The sequence below is a fragment of the Protobothrops mucrosquamatus genome, unplaced genomic scaffold (assembly GCF_001527695.2).
Source record: "Protobothrops mucrosquamatus isolate PMUCROS unplaced genomic scaffold, P.Mucros_1.0 scaffold1903, whole genome shotgun sequence".
NCBI classification, from domain to species: Eukaryota; Metazoa; Chordata; class Lepidosauria; order Squamata; family Viperidae; genus Protobothrops; species Protobothrops mucrosquamatus.
The window spans coordinates 23,787-36,119 of NW_015388027.1; the positions used below are offsets into that span (position 1 = coordinate 23,787).

A 12,333-nucleotide genomic window follows, 5' to 3' on the forward strand; every position below is an offset into this window, starting at 1 on the left:
GTTCATAACAGCCTGTGCATTTGACACATTGGATCTGTAGCCTATGGTGTTTGAAAACAGTAATCATCACTCTTCAAATGCTCTGAATTCAAGTGGAGATGCAATATATTCTAAAGACATGCTCTTTTATAAAATTATTGATGACAGTAAATTACATGAAAGTGTCACTAAAAGTATAAGCATTCTTAGAATTATATCACTGCTATCTACACTGTGAATTATTGTGAAGTAGCATCTGACATACAGATTATTGGCAGATGTCTAATTGTCCTTCCATTGTTTGCTGCATTAATGGTATGCTTGATAAACTCTATGACATAGGAACAGCTAAACAAAACAGCCAAATGGAACAAGAAGACAAATGTGGAAATACTTAGGACATAGATTTAGAACTTCAAATGAGAAACAAATTCTTATTGTTACAGGAGGAGAAAGGAAAGCTTCAGTGACTCTGTTTCCTTTAAACTTCCTTTCCTCAAGCATAAAAATCACAGAAATGAACAAATTAGCCATTCATTAGCCAAATGAAACAAGAAAGGATACGAAAAAAAACTCTAAGAAGAAACAGTTTTCTGAGAACGGCTGAAAAATCTTTGTAACATTTGTGGCATCACTGTAGAACTGTGCACCAATCAAGGTACAGTTAAAATTCTATGAGAATGTGAGGTTATCATTGGACAAGTAACCTTGCTGGATTCCTTTTGCTGATTGCTTAAGAAACCAAACTATATGGTATTAATCAAAAGGTACCAAGCACATAGGCCTGTTGAGATAATTCAATGGTGAAATAGAACTGCCATGTTGCACTAAATGCTTGGTTGCTATCAGACAAGTACAGCAGTGGCCAAAATTGTGGAAATCTTTTGAGAAAAGTGTACAGTAGAAATGCCACCTTTGGTTAAGTTTCCACCAATTTTTCTTCTAATTTCTTTATAACTGTAGCCTTGTTCACTTAATAATACTATTTTACATCGCTTTCTGGGCAACCAGTCAACTCTTTGTACCATTACTTTAATTTTATTACGTTTTACAAGCTCACTAAATGAAAGAACACAAAAAAACCCAACCAACTTGATAGCGATCACATAACACACTGACAAATGTCCTCCTCTCAGCTTCAATACATGACATCAATAACTGAATCCTACTGTGATCTGATTGGCTCATTGCCAAAACAAGTTGACACCTGATTGGCTCTCTAAACACTCCTGCTCATTGGTTACAATCAGATGAGAAAAGCTACCTGATATCAACCTGATATCACAAGCAAGTTGTGCTTCCTTTTTCTGGTTATTTGGCTATAACTTTTCATAGAATACAATACAGATAATTGAACAAACTTGGTTACATTACGTTCTTGATTAAATTATCTTTCCATTGATATATAATTTTATGGTACTACTCCAAAAGAAAGTGGTGTTATTAGTCATCAAACCTCAAAAATACACTTTTCCCAAAAGGTTTCCACAATTTTGGCCACTACTGTACAGCTGATGGAGAAGACATCCATATCTTTTTATGACTCCTACTGAAAACTGTAGAATTGTTTAACTTGAAAGTACAGACATTCAACTGAAATTCTACAGGAACATTGTAGCTCCTATAATTGCTCAAGCATAGAGATTGAAATCCATCCTATTAAACTTAATAATTTGGAGATAAAGTGAAATGAGGTCAGTTTCAAACATAGCATCAGGCAATATGATCATTTTAGTTCATACCAGTTTCATTTTGAAATGAATAAATCATTAAAATGTGTAATCTTAAGATTCTCTCACCTGGCTAACTTGTCTCCCCAAATCTGCACAAAACAAGCCTTTGATAACATGAATTCAATATGAAGTTTAATGTATTGTGTGTTTGTGTACAACTAACACTTTTGGAAGTTATGCATGAATTCTGAAAGAGCAATATAGACAATTTAACCTCAAAAATAAATCTTGGCATTCCAATTAATAACAGTTAAGACAGTGTGCTGTCAGCATCTACTTTTTTTGCAACCAATTATGTCTGTTAAGGAGAAAACAACATTTTTCATCTTAAGTTATGCAAAGTTAAATGTGCTCATCTAACAAAAGAGCAACATATCAGAAAATTGAATTCTCGTTTTCCCTTACCCAATTCACTCTTTTACTCATTCCCAATCATGAAGAGCAAGAATATAAATCCAAGTTAGTTATTTTAAAAATTAAATTCAGAAGAGTTTTTGTTTAAATAATGTATAGCTTCCAAGTATGACTTTAAAATTTTGTTCTCAGCCACAATTAACCAATGGAACAACCTGCCTCCAGAAGTGGTGAATGCTCCAACACTGGAAGTTTTTAAGAAGAGACTGGACAGCCATTTGTCCGAAATGGTGTAGGGTTTCCTGCCTGAGCAGGGGGTTGGACTCGATGACCTCCAAGGTCCCTTCCAACTGAATAATAATAATAATAATAATAATAATAATAATAATAATAATAATAATAATAATAATAATAATGGTTATCTAAAGAAATGGAATGAAGTCAGTATCATTAAAAGTCATCTCTTAGCTCCAATTGCGCTTGATACTGAAATTTTAATTTCGGTTCAGTCTCTGGAACTGAGAGTAGCATAAGCAATTGAATTTACAATAAATCAGCTGATTAAGATTTTTCTCAGAATACTGATTTTAGATTCAAATTTATAGAAAAACATGAATATATGCCTGTTACTTTCTATAAAGTAAGATTTATTTCAAAGCAAGGTTTAGCAACCAAACAATGCTTTTCACCAACAGAGGGAGATATTTTCCTACTGTGGTAAGAATTATAAATTTTAATCAATTCTTGGAAACGCAAGCCAAAATAAATAAATAAATAATCACCCAGCCATTCACCCCTAGCCTTATTTAGTTCCTCGGTATTTAGATCCTTGGTAAATAGGTAATAACACAGAATACAATTAAAATAGTAGCATTAATGATACTAAAAGCACAATATAATATAGATGATAAAATGTTTATGTACAGACTGCATTTAAATACAATATTCCATCAGCAAACTTCGGTTTGTGCTACAGCACTTTTACCGCCTTTCGTTCCTTACAGTTTTCTGCTTCATTTCCAACTACTACAGAAGTAAAAAACCCTGAACTGGTATAATGAACACATAAACAAAGATAGCAGAAAAAATAATTATTCTTTATTTTTTATTCCTGCATATTATAAAGTTCATTTCTGCATATTATAAAGTTCATTCTCATAATGCTGAGAAAAATCCTATGAAATGGCAGAAATCAGAACATAATTCCCTGGATCAAAGATCTTTTCACCAACAAATCACCACTAGAAACAATCCCACATGAACATTGCAACCACAGCTCTAATTTCCTGACTTATAATATATTGATAAAGGACAATTTATGAATTATTGAGGAGAAGCAGCACACAAGAAATGTGCTTTTGTGTGGTGACAATTTTGTCAGGAAATTTAAATGCAATGCATGATGGTCCCCTTTTTTAAGATGAAAAAGACAACTGTATTATTTTAGTATTTAAGTATGTTAAGATTATACATCAATGATAGTATTTTTTCTACTTAGTCCCATTAATGAATTTTCAACATCTAAAATTCAGTCTATATTTTAAGCTTCTTGAACTAATAAATTATGTCATCACTAAAATTATAAATCGCATATCTGACAGGACTTTAGAATATGAACAAGCCAAAATTTATAAGAACACAAAGTTGAATAAAGAAATATTTCAGCTATAGGAACCTGGATGCAATTAATATTTTGAGTCCATATAAAATCATCATACAATACAAATATTACAGTGATACACTTTTTGTCACACAATAAGTCTTTGCTTTTCTCCCCTTGTATAACCTTCACATCCTCCCAGATCTACATTAAAATACCCCTCTACCCTTGAGAGCAGATTGGTGATGAGAGGGAGGGACAGTAGGAAAGTTAACAATCTTATTCATTGTCATCTTCTAGTAGAAGGACTCCAATGGATCAAACTCACAATATTTTAATCTCTCTCTCTCTCTCTCTCTCTCTCTCTCTCTCTCTCTCTCTCTCTCTCTCTCTCTCTCTCTCTCTCTCTCTCTCTCTCTCTCTCTCTCTCTCTCTCTGTGTGTGTGTGTGTGTGTGTGTGTGTAAATATTGCATCATCTGATTCAGGTACTTTGGCAACATTAAAATTAATAGATTAAAAGTTAAGGTTGATCAGACTATTTTTACTGTAGTTTATCATGGCATGGCATGGAATTATCAGACAACTGATGGAAATATTTGTTTTTTACTGTCATTGTCTTCCTACACATTTAACAGTTTGTGAACCCAGATTTGCAAGACTTTTAGTCCACCAAATCCACATAGACTATCCATTTAATTTTTAAACATCAAAAGAACAAAACCAGATGTGTTATGGAAACTGAAGTGGACTATCACTCTAGCTTTAGTCTTTTGTTTTTCTTCTTTTTTTCCAGGATAAAATTACATTTTAATGTATTTTTTTCCATATTTTAATTTACTATTGTGTTTTACTTTTATTATAGTGTGGATGTTATGGGTTCCCATCTCATCTTATATTTTTAAAATGCAGTGTTACAATAATCTCCTCAGCTCTCCAAAGATCCTTGTTCTTAGTCTTGTTCTTTGAGTGATTCACAGAAAAGCATCCCCGACTGAGCTTTTATTTGGTCAGCAAGATTTAAAAAAATGAAGTAAGAAACTTCTATGAATTTGGCCAAAACATATCTGAATTATTTTACTATTTTTTTTAAAAAAAAAAGGATACCCAGGATCTTGTGTATCACCTTTTTTTGAAGGCAGTGTCCAAGGCTGCATTCTTTAAAAAGAAAAAACCTAGTTTTTAACCAAATAGCCAAATAAACCAAAATGAAAGGCAGAGGTCTCTCTCTCGTTTAATGCACAAAGTAACTAGATTTTCTGAAGGACTAATCCAATTTCTCAAATTTAATTTTAGAAAGATGCTACATAATATCCATTATACCAAACACTGTCCCACAGATTGGATTAGTAGGCTCCCTGGACCTGCTTATTTCTGAACTCAAAGTGCAGCACAGCCTGGATAAATGAATTACCTGAGCAACGGAACTTCTTGCTCTTGATCTGGCTGATTCGTTTGTTGGCAAGACGACGCGGACTACTGCATCGAGCTCCGCTGGTTTCTATTGGATTATCCTGCAGGTAATCAGCCAGCCACTTCAAATGGCAGTCGCACACAAATGGATTTTGAGCTAAATGCCTGCAAGAGGGATGGGATGTTTAACCAGAAATGACCTGTGACACTGTACTCCATCATTGTTTTTACAAATACACAACTGAAGAGCAGAGTAATTGAATCAGCTTCCAATACACTGGGTCTGGCAGAAGCTGGATGGAGTTAAGACTTGTATGGGGGGGGGGGAATATTCTGTGAGCCATCTATTTTTTTTTTAGCTTGTTAAGTCAGCAGTGAGCCTTCTCTAGAAGGAAACACAAATTAATATAACAAAGTCTCTTTTTAAAGGGCATAGACCTATTGTCTACAAAAACTGGTCACCATATATTACAGTCAATTAATCTTTTTAGAAGGAACAGATTTAAACTATTTTTTGTCACAAAATTAACACTTTCTAAAGGTTGTATTGTAAACTAGTATACCTCAGGGCACTACGAAATATGTAGAAGAATCGAAGGTTCTAATGTATTTCATCTACGTTCTAATGTATTTCATCTTTGGATGATCTAAATCTTCAACAAATCAGTAGATTCTGTTACTTTTATTACTACTATTTCATTGTTTAGGCCAGACAAAATTTCTGGATTATTTATCAAAACAGAAATGTCCTTATGGCGATTCTAAATCTATAGTAATTTTTATATAGAAACAAAACTACTTTTAAGACGGTTGTTAGTTATTTGCAGGAACTTTGGAAATATTAGAAAAGCTAATATTGACACATTATAATTAAGGTTGTGGGTTTTTTTTAAAAAAAATACAATTTATAAAATTCAAATGAGACTAATTTAATTGAAGATTTTTAAAAAGTTTAACATCTTTATTACAGCAAAAATTTAAATTAATGGAGGAGGCGTTTATATATATCGCAGAGGTCCCAATCTTTTGGGCACCAGTTACCAGTTCCGTGGAGAGAGGTTTTTTCATGGACCAGAGGGGGTGTGGTTTTGTGTGCTGTCTACATCCCACGGATGAGACTTTGCTTGTTTTTCCAGCCCAGTTGCTGGCATGCCGCAGCCCGGTACTGGTCCATGGACCAGGATTTGGGGACCCCTGATATATGGTATTGTCAGCTCTTCAATGTAGGTTTGGTCAGGAAACAGACATGACAAGAAATGGTAGAAATCTACTTATCTGTAATAATAGAATTTTGAAATTCTGCCAGCATTTCCCCTTCTCTTTGTTTTATATTAAAGAGAGTTAAGGTGGGACAATCTTTAATTCTTTCTCTTGCTTTCTAGAATTTCCAGGATAAACTTATATTTCACTAATGATCACCACATAATTTCCCCAAGGTTGTATCTGTGCTATGCCACAGATATGAGTTTGACCATTATTATTTTACTTTAGTTTACTTTAATATCCACAAATGTGGAAAGTGTGGTTAGTTTAAAGTTCTGAAAATGATTTTGAATTATAGACAAAATATGAGGAATATATTACTATACAGTGAACTACAGATTTTCTGTGTGTGAGATATAACAAAACAAATTTATTCATTTTGAGTAGAAAGATATTGCTGCCCCAGATTTACAAATCTTGGCTTGATGACATGTTGACTCTCTATTTATGAATTTGTTATTGATTAATGTAGTAAAAAGATAAATGTTACTTATCTTTCTACTACATTAATAAATAACAAATTGTTTCTCTTTTGTTTTCTTTTTTCATACTAAAGCAATATAATAAAAATTGGATATAAACATATAACATAATTGGTTCCGGAAAAAAACCTTTCTGTTTGATGATAAGTATTGATTAAACAACTAACTATAAACATTTAGAAATTATTCATGTTCCTTAACTTGAACTGTATAGTTATCTCCATGATGGGGTATTTAATTATAGAGTGGAAAGATGCTATGCTACATGAGTTATTATGGTAAGATAGTACACCTAAAAATGCTCATCACTCTGAGCAGGTATCATTGTGAGGAAGTTTCAAATGACAACCACTGATACAACTATTTTGTGAGAAGGTGTTGTAAGCCTAGATGGCTTTGGATACCAATTAATGGAAGGCACAATCACATAACATTTCAACAATTTAAATCAATGAGAAGAAGAATGGAAAGTAGCAAATAATCCTAAAGACTTAACCTAGCTAGATTCTTCTAGTAATATTTTACCAAAACATCCTGATGGAGCCAAGCAGCCTAGGGTTTTTTTTTTCATTGTTTAAAAAATTTCAAAATCTTTCAGTGAATCCAAGAAACTGTCAAGAGGTGGTGTGTATATCATGTAAAACTTAAACAATGTTGATCTTCTCTTAATCCTTGCATCTTGATACTTTCTTTAGTATAAAACATAATGAAAACAAATATGTATCAAAATGAAAAAATAATATTTTAACAGCTACATAATCAAAAGTATGATAATGTGGTAGTATTACTTGGGGAGAATAATCAAAATGAAATTAGATTATCTCTGAGAAACATATTTTTTATTAGAGAATGATTCTGAATATTTTACTTGCAGAAAGACATCAAAGAAATAATTCTAAGGAGATATAATCTCAGAGCAAGGCAAGGGAGTGGGAAATCCAGTTTTGAGATGGTGTTGCTAGCAGGAACAAAGAATCAAGGAGCAATGGTTTGACAAGATGTAACTTATCTGAATGTACCTACTGCTTATTTGAGTTTATTGCATACTTCAGTCGTAATTCATACTATCATTCTCTGTGAAACTGGAATGTATCACACATAGAGTAGTATAATCCAATTAAATCTAATTAAGTCAATCTGCTGCAGAATCTATTTCTGTCAATATAATGTGGATGGTGAGTCTCCTTACCACTGAATTCTCTTTTGCCATATGTTATTAACATTATTGATAGAAGAGAGTATTTTAGTTCAGGGTTGAAGTGTGGGGTCCTTGGTGCTTTTTGAACTTGGTTGCTTTCTTGAAGATGTTTCATTACCAAATTAGGTAAAAGGAAGTGAGGTTGCTCTCTATTTTCTCTATATACTGGTGGCTTCCCTGTCAGTATTGGTGTAAGTGTTCTTGGTGGTTCCTTGATTAGGCTGTTGTTTACTGTTAGCTTGTTTGTCCGAACTGGTACTGTAGTTCCTTGGTTGGGCTATTGTTTGCTTCTTGATAATTCATCTAGGATTAATCATGGAGTTAATCTCTGCTCGTCTGGATGTTAATTGCTCATGAGGAGGTGTTTTAGGCTTTTTGTTTCCTTTTGATTGTCTCTAAAAGATTATCTAACTCTAACAACCAAGTTCAGAAAGCACCAAGGATCCCACAGTTCAACAGTATCTCTAGAAAAAAATAGACAATTGAAGAGATTTGGGAAGACATGCAGGAAAAACAGAAAGGAAAAGATGTCTTTGTGTAAGTGAACTTGACAATGTTGGATTTTGCCTAAGATGAAAAGATATTATTAGGTACCTTATGCAACATCCTGAAACAGAACCAGGCTCTACAACAGTAGTCAACACCACCACCATTGAAACAATATAGAAAGCTTGCTTTAGAATACAAATTTATCAGTATTCTAAAGCAAAACAATACAGCTTAGAAAAGCCAGCAGCAACAGCAACCCAATAACATGAAGCAGATTTGTGATCATTAGCAACACTGAAAAGAGAAGCAAAAATTCACTCATATGATGGTGTACTTTCAAAAAAAAGCTAGGAAAAGCAAGGCTTCTTAAATTCTTCCCATTCCTTTACCACCAACAGCCATAGTAGGCATTTACATTTTCTTTTGTGTAACAACCAAAGTGAGGAATCTATGTGATTTCTAGTATGTGTGCACTAAGAAGTCCACAGCAGGCAATGTAAGGGCTGCTCTGGGTTATGTGATCAAGTTGGGGGAGGGAGGAAAAGTGTTCAAATATGGAGCAGCCGGCAGCATTTTCAATTGCTTCCCATCTGCCTTCCCTAGGGTATATTTTCAACATTCTATTGGGTTGGAAAGAATACCAGTGGAACCTTTTTATTGGAGTGTGCTTTTTGGCTATTGCCAAAACATAAATCTATAAATCTGCTTTTAAGTTCTCTAATTATCTTAAATTAAGGATGAAAATAGCATGGAACATGATCTTATTTTGTTTTTGAATTATATAAAGAATATAGAACAAAATGCAGATTTTGAAATAATGCCAGAAATTTTGCCATTATTCTCTTTATTTCAGTATTGTAATCTCTTTCTGTTATGTCATTTGTCTAATTTTCTATTGTTTAGACTCCTATAACTTGATTTCTTTCGCTCTCTCTTTTTTGTGGGCTTGAATTATTTAATTGTTTGATTTCTTCCTCTACTACATCAATCTACTAAAGTTCAAAGTTAGCAGTTTGGGCAGGATCAAAGATTCAGCTAAGACTTTCATTTGTGGAACCATCTATAGAGGGGTCCCCAACCCCGGGTCCATGGACCAGTACCAGGCTGCGGCATACCGGCAACTGGGCCACACAAACAAGCAAAGCCCCATCCACGAGATGCAGGCAGCACACAAAACCACACACCTCTCTCCACAGAACCGGTCCCTGATACCCAAAAGATTGGGGACCTCTGATCTATAGGATGTACTCCTGAGGAAGAAGAAAGAATACAGATATAATATAACTCAATACTCACAATGTTTGAATTGTCTGAAGAGGAGCAAAAAGTCCTTTGCTGATAGTCTGAAGTTTATTATCATAGAGAGATAACAAATTAAGATTATGCAGATCTTGAAATGTGTTTACTCTCAGGCAGTTGATCTTATTTGCATTGAGAAGCCTGTAAACAAAGAAGAGGGGTTTTTTTTTCAATACATACAATCTTGAAAACAAGATTTACGAGATTAGTCTCGGAAAAAATGCTATACATAATATGGAATCTTCAGTACTGCTATTTATTGACCAGATTATTAATTCATTGGTTTGCAGCCGAACATTTTTTTCCAAAATGACTTACAAGTTAAACATATGTAATAATATTATGAACATAATAACAACAGCCTCATAAGAATAATGTTATTTATAATATTCAGTCACAAGTAAGGTAGGAGCCACTTTGATGTACTTAGAAAGGAGGTACCACAATCTAGAGTCTGCTATTGAAAAACTATTGTCTCGTGTTTCCATCCATCTCCCTATTCATAGTTGCAGAACATGGATTTGAAAACAAACTTTAAACTAAACACAGAATTGTAAAAATACATTAATCATGTTATATATCACATTCACCAAATCATTAAGGGCATAACAGAGAAGGGTTATCATGAATAATGCCCACAAATAATTTGGTGATATGTGCAACTAATATATGGCTAAACTAATGTGGTAAGCAAAGTACATATCAAAAAGTGATTGCACAGTTCATCTCAGAAGTCTTAATGAGAAGTAATTAAAGCATGGATCTCTAAGTTCAGATCAAACTTCTTTAGAGATGGGCAATACTGGCCAGAGCATCCATAATGTGGACAATGCCTGGTCCAGAAATCACCCAATTTTAGAGAGAGTGCCATACCATCCAGAGTTGTTATTATCAGATCAGTTTCTCTATTAAGGACATCCATATCAGCAATTAAAAAAAACAAACAGATTGAGCTAGGTAATTTATTTTTTATATAGCTAAAGATCAAAGTACCGAAGGATGGTCATGAACCTAAATGGCAAAGACATGGGCATGAACCTAAATGGCAAAGACATAAACAATCAGCTTCGCAATCAGCTTCACTGTTTATTCAAATAAACAAGGTTCTCACAGAAGCTTCTCCAAAAAGTGAATGGAGTATTATCTATTTGATGCATAGCCTGCCTTTGTTTTGTACATTCAAGGTGGTATATATAATGCTCCCTCTTCCTATTTTCCTTACAATAACAGGTGAGTTGGACTGAGAGTGAGTAACTGGTGCAATATCGTCCAGCCAACTTCCATGCCTAAGGGAGGATGGGAACTCATTCAACATTCCTGTCCAATGATTTCCACCATTACACTGGTGGAAATTTATATTTGGTTATGAAATTTCAAAAACATTTTAGAACCAATTTTATAGCAATAGCACTTAGACATATATACCACTTCATAGTTCTTTACCGACTCTCTAAGCAGAGAGTCAGCCTATTGCCCCCAACAATCTGGGTCCTCATTTTACCAACCTCAGAAGGATGGAAGCCTGAGTCTACTTTGAGCTGGTGAGGATCGAACCCTTTGCAGTCAGCAGAATTAGCCTGCAATGCTGCATTCTAACCACTGGGTCAAAACATTTGTTATTAGAAAAAAGAATCCTGCTACAACTTTCTAAAGAAATGTATTTTTCAGTTAAACCCTTTTCAAGACATGCCAAAGAAATAGATGAGATAATCAGCAGCCTTTCTGTACATAATTATATTCCTGACTGATTGATTAATGTGACTATTACTTCATCTTTGCAGTTCAGAAAAATGTGATAATTGAAAATATCATTAATTGATAATTAGTTGCCTAATGTGAGTGATAAAAATGTGATCTGAAGGATAAAGAAACTATATAACATAAACTATACAGTTTAGTTCATTACAGTCAAAAACCAGTACAAATAATGAAGAAGACCGTAACTAGCACGTAATAAATAAGATCCAGGATCACAGTTATGTTGGACTATACTGTAAACATTAAAACTATATTAAATATAGTAAGATCTACAATTACAACAATGAGCAAATAAAATTGAAGACAGGGTTACAATGCATTTATAGGGTGAGAATTTATAGAATATAGAATATAAAATATAACATCCAATCAGTAAAATCCACTGTAACCACCTTGAATGTACAAAGCAAAGGCAGGATATGCATTAAATAAATAATAATCTCTATTCACTTTTTGGAGAAGCTTCTGTGAGAATCTTTTTATGGTATTGCTATAGCATTTGCCTGCACCAACACTTCTGATCTAACATGACAGTTTAAAAATAGCAAGACTGCTATTAATCTAGTACTTAGTACCAGGGCTTTTTTTCAGCCGGAACGCGGCGGAACCGCGTTCCGGCACCTTTTTCCGGGCCGGCCGCACCGGAAATAGCCCCTCCCACACCGGAAATAGCCCCTCCCAAATTTTACTTGCATTCCTGTTCTCTAAAGGGGCGGTCCTAGGGTTTGATGAGGGCGTGGCCAGGTTTGAGTTCCGCCACCTTTTCT

The 12,333-nt window shown here is 34.1% G+C and overlaps 1 protein-coding gene across 1 annotated transcript in view; it reads right to left on the reverse strand.

Moving 5' to 3' along the window:
• LOC114923099 (slit homolog 3 protein-like) overlaps positions 1–12,333 on the reverse strand; it is a gene marked incomplete at its 3' end in the record, with an annotated part of 86,869 nt that overhangs the window by 23,354 nt on the left and 51,182 nt on the right. The window contains exons 9-10 of the mRNA XM_029285585.1: positions 9,806–9,949; positions 5,079–5,242 (exon numbers count right to left, since the gene is read on the reverse strand). Of these exons, the coding sequence (XP_029141418.1) occupies positions 5,079–5,242; positions 9,806–9,949 (308 nt within the window). The remainder of the gene's footprint in view (positions 1–5,078; positions 5,243–9,805; positions 9,950–12,333) is intronic.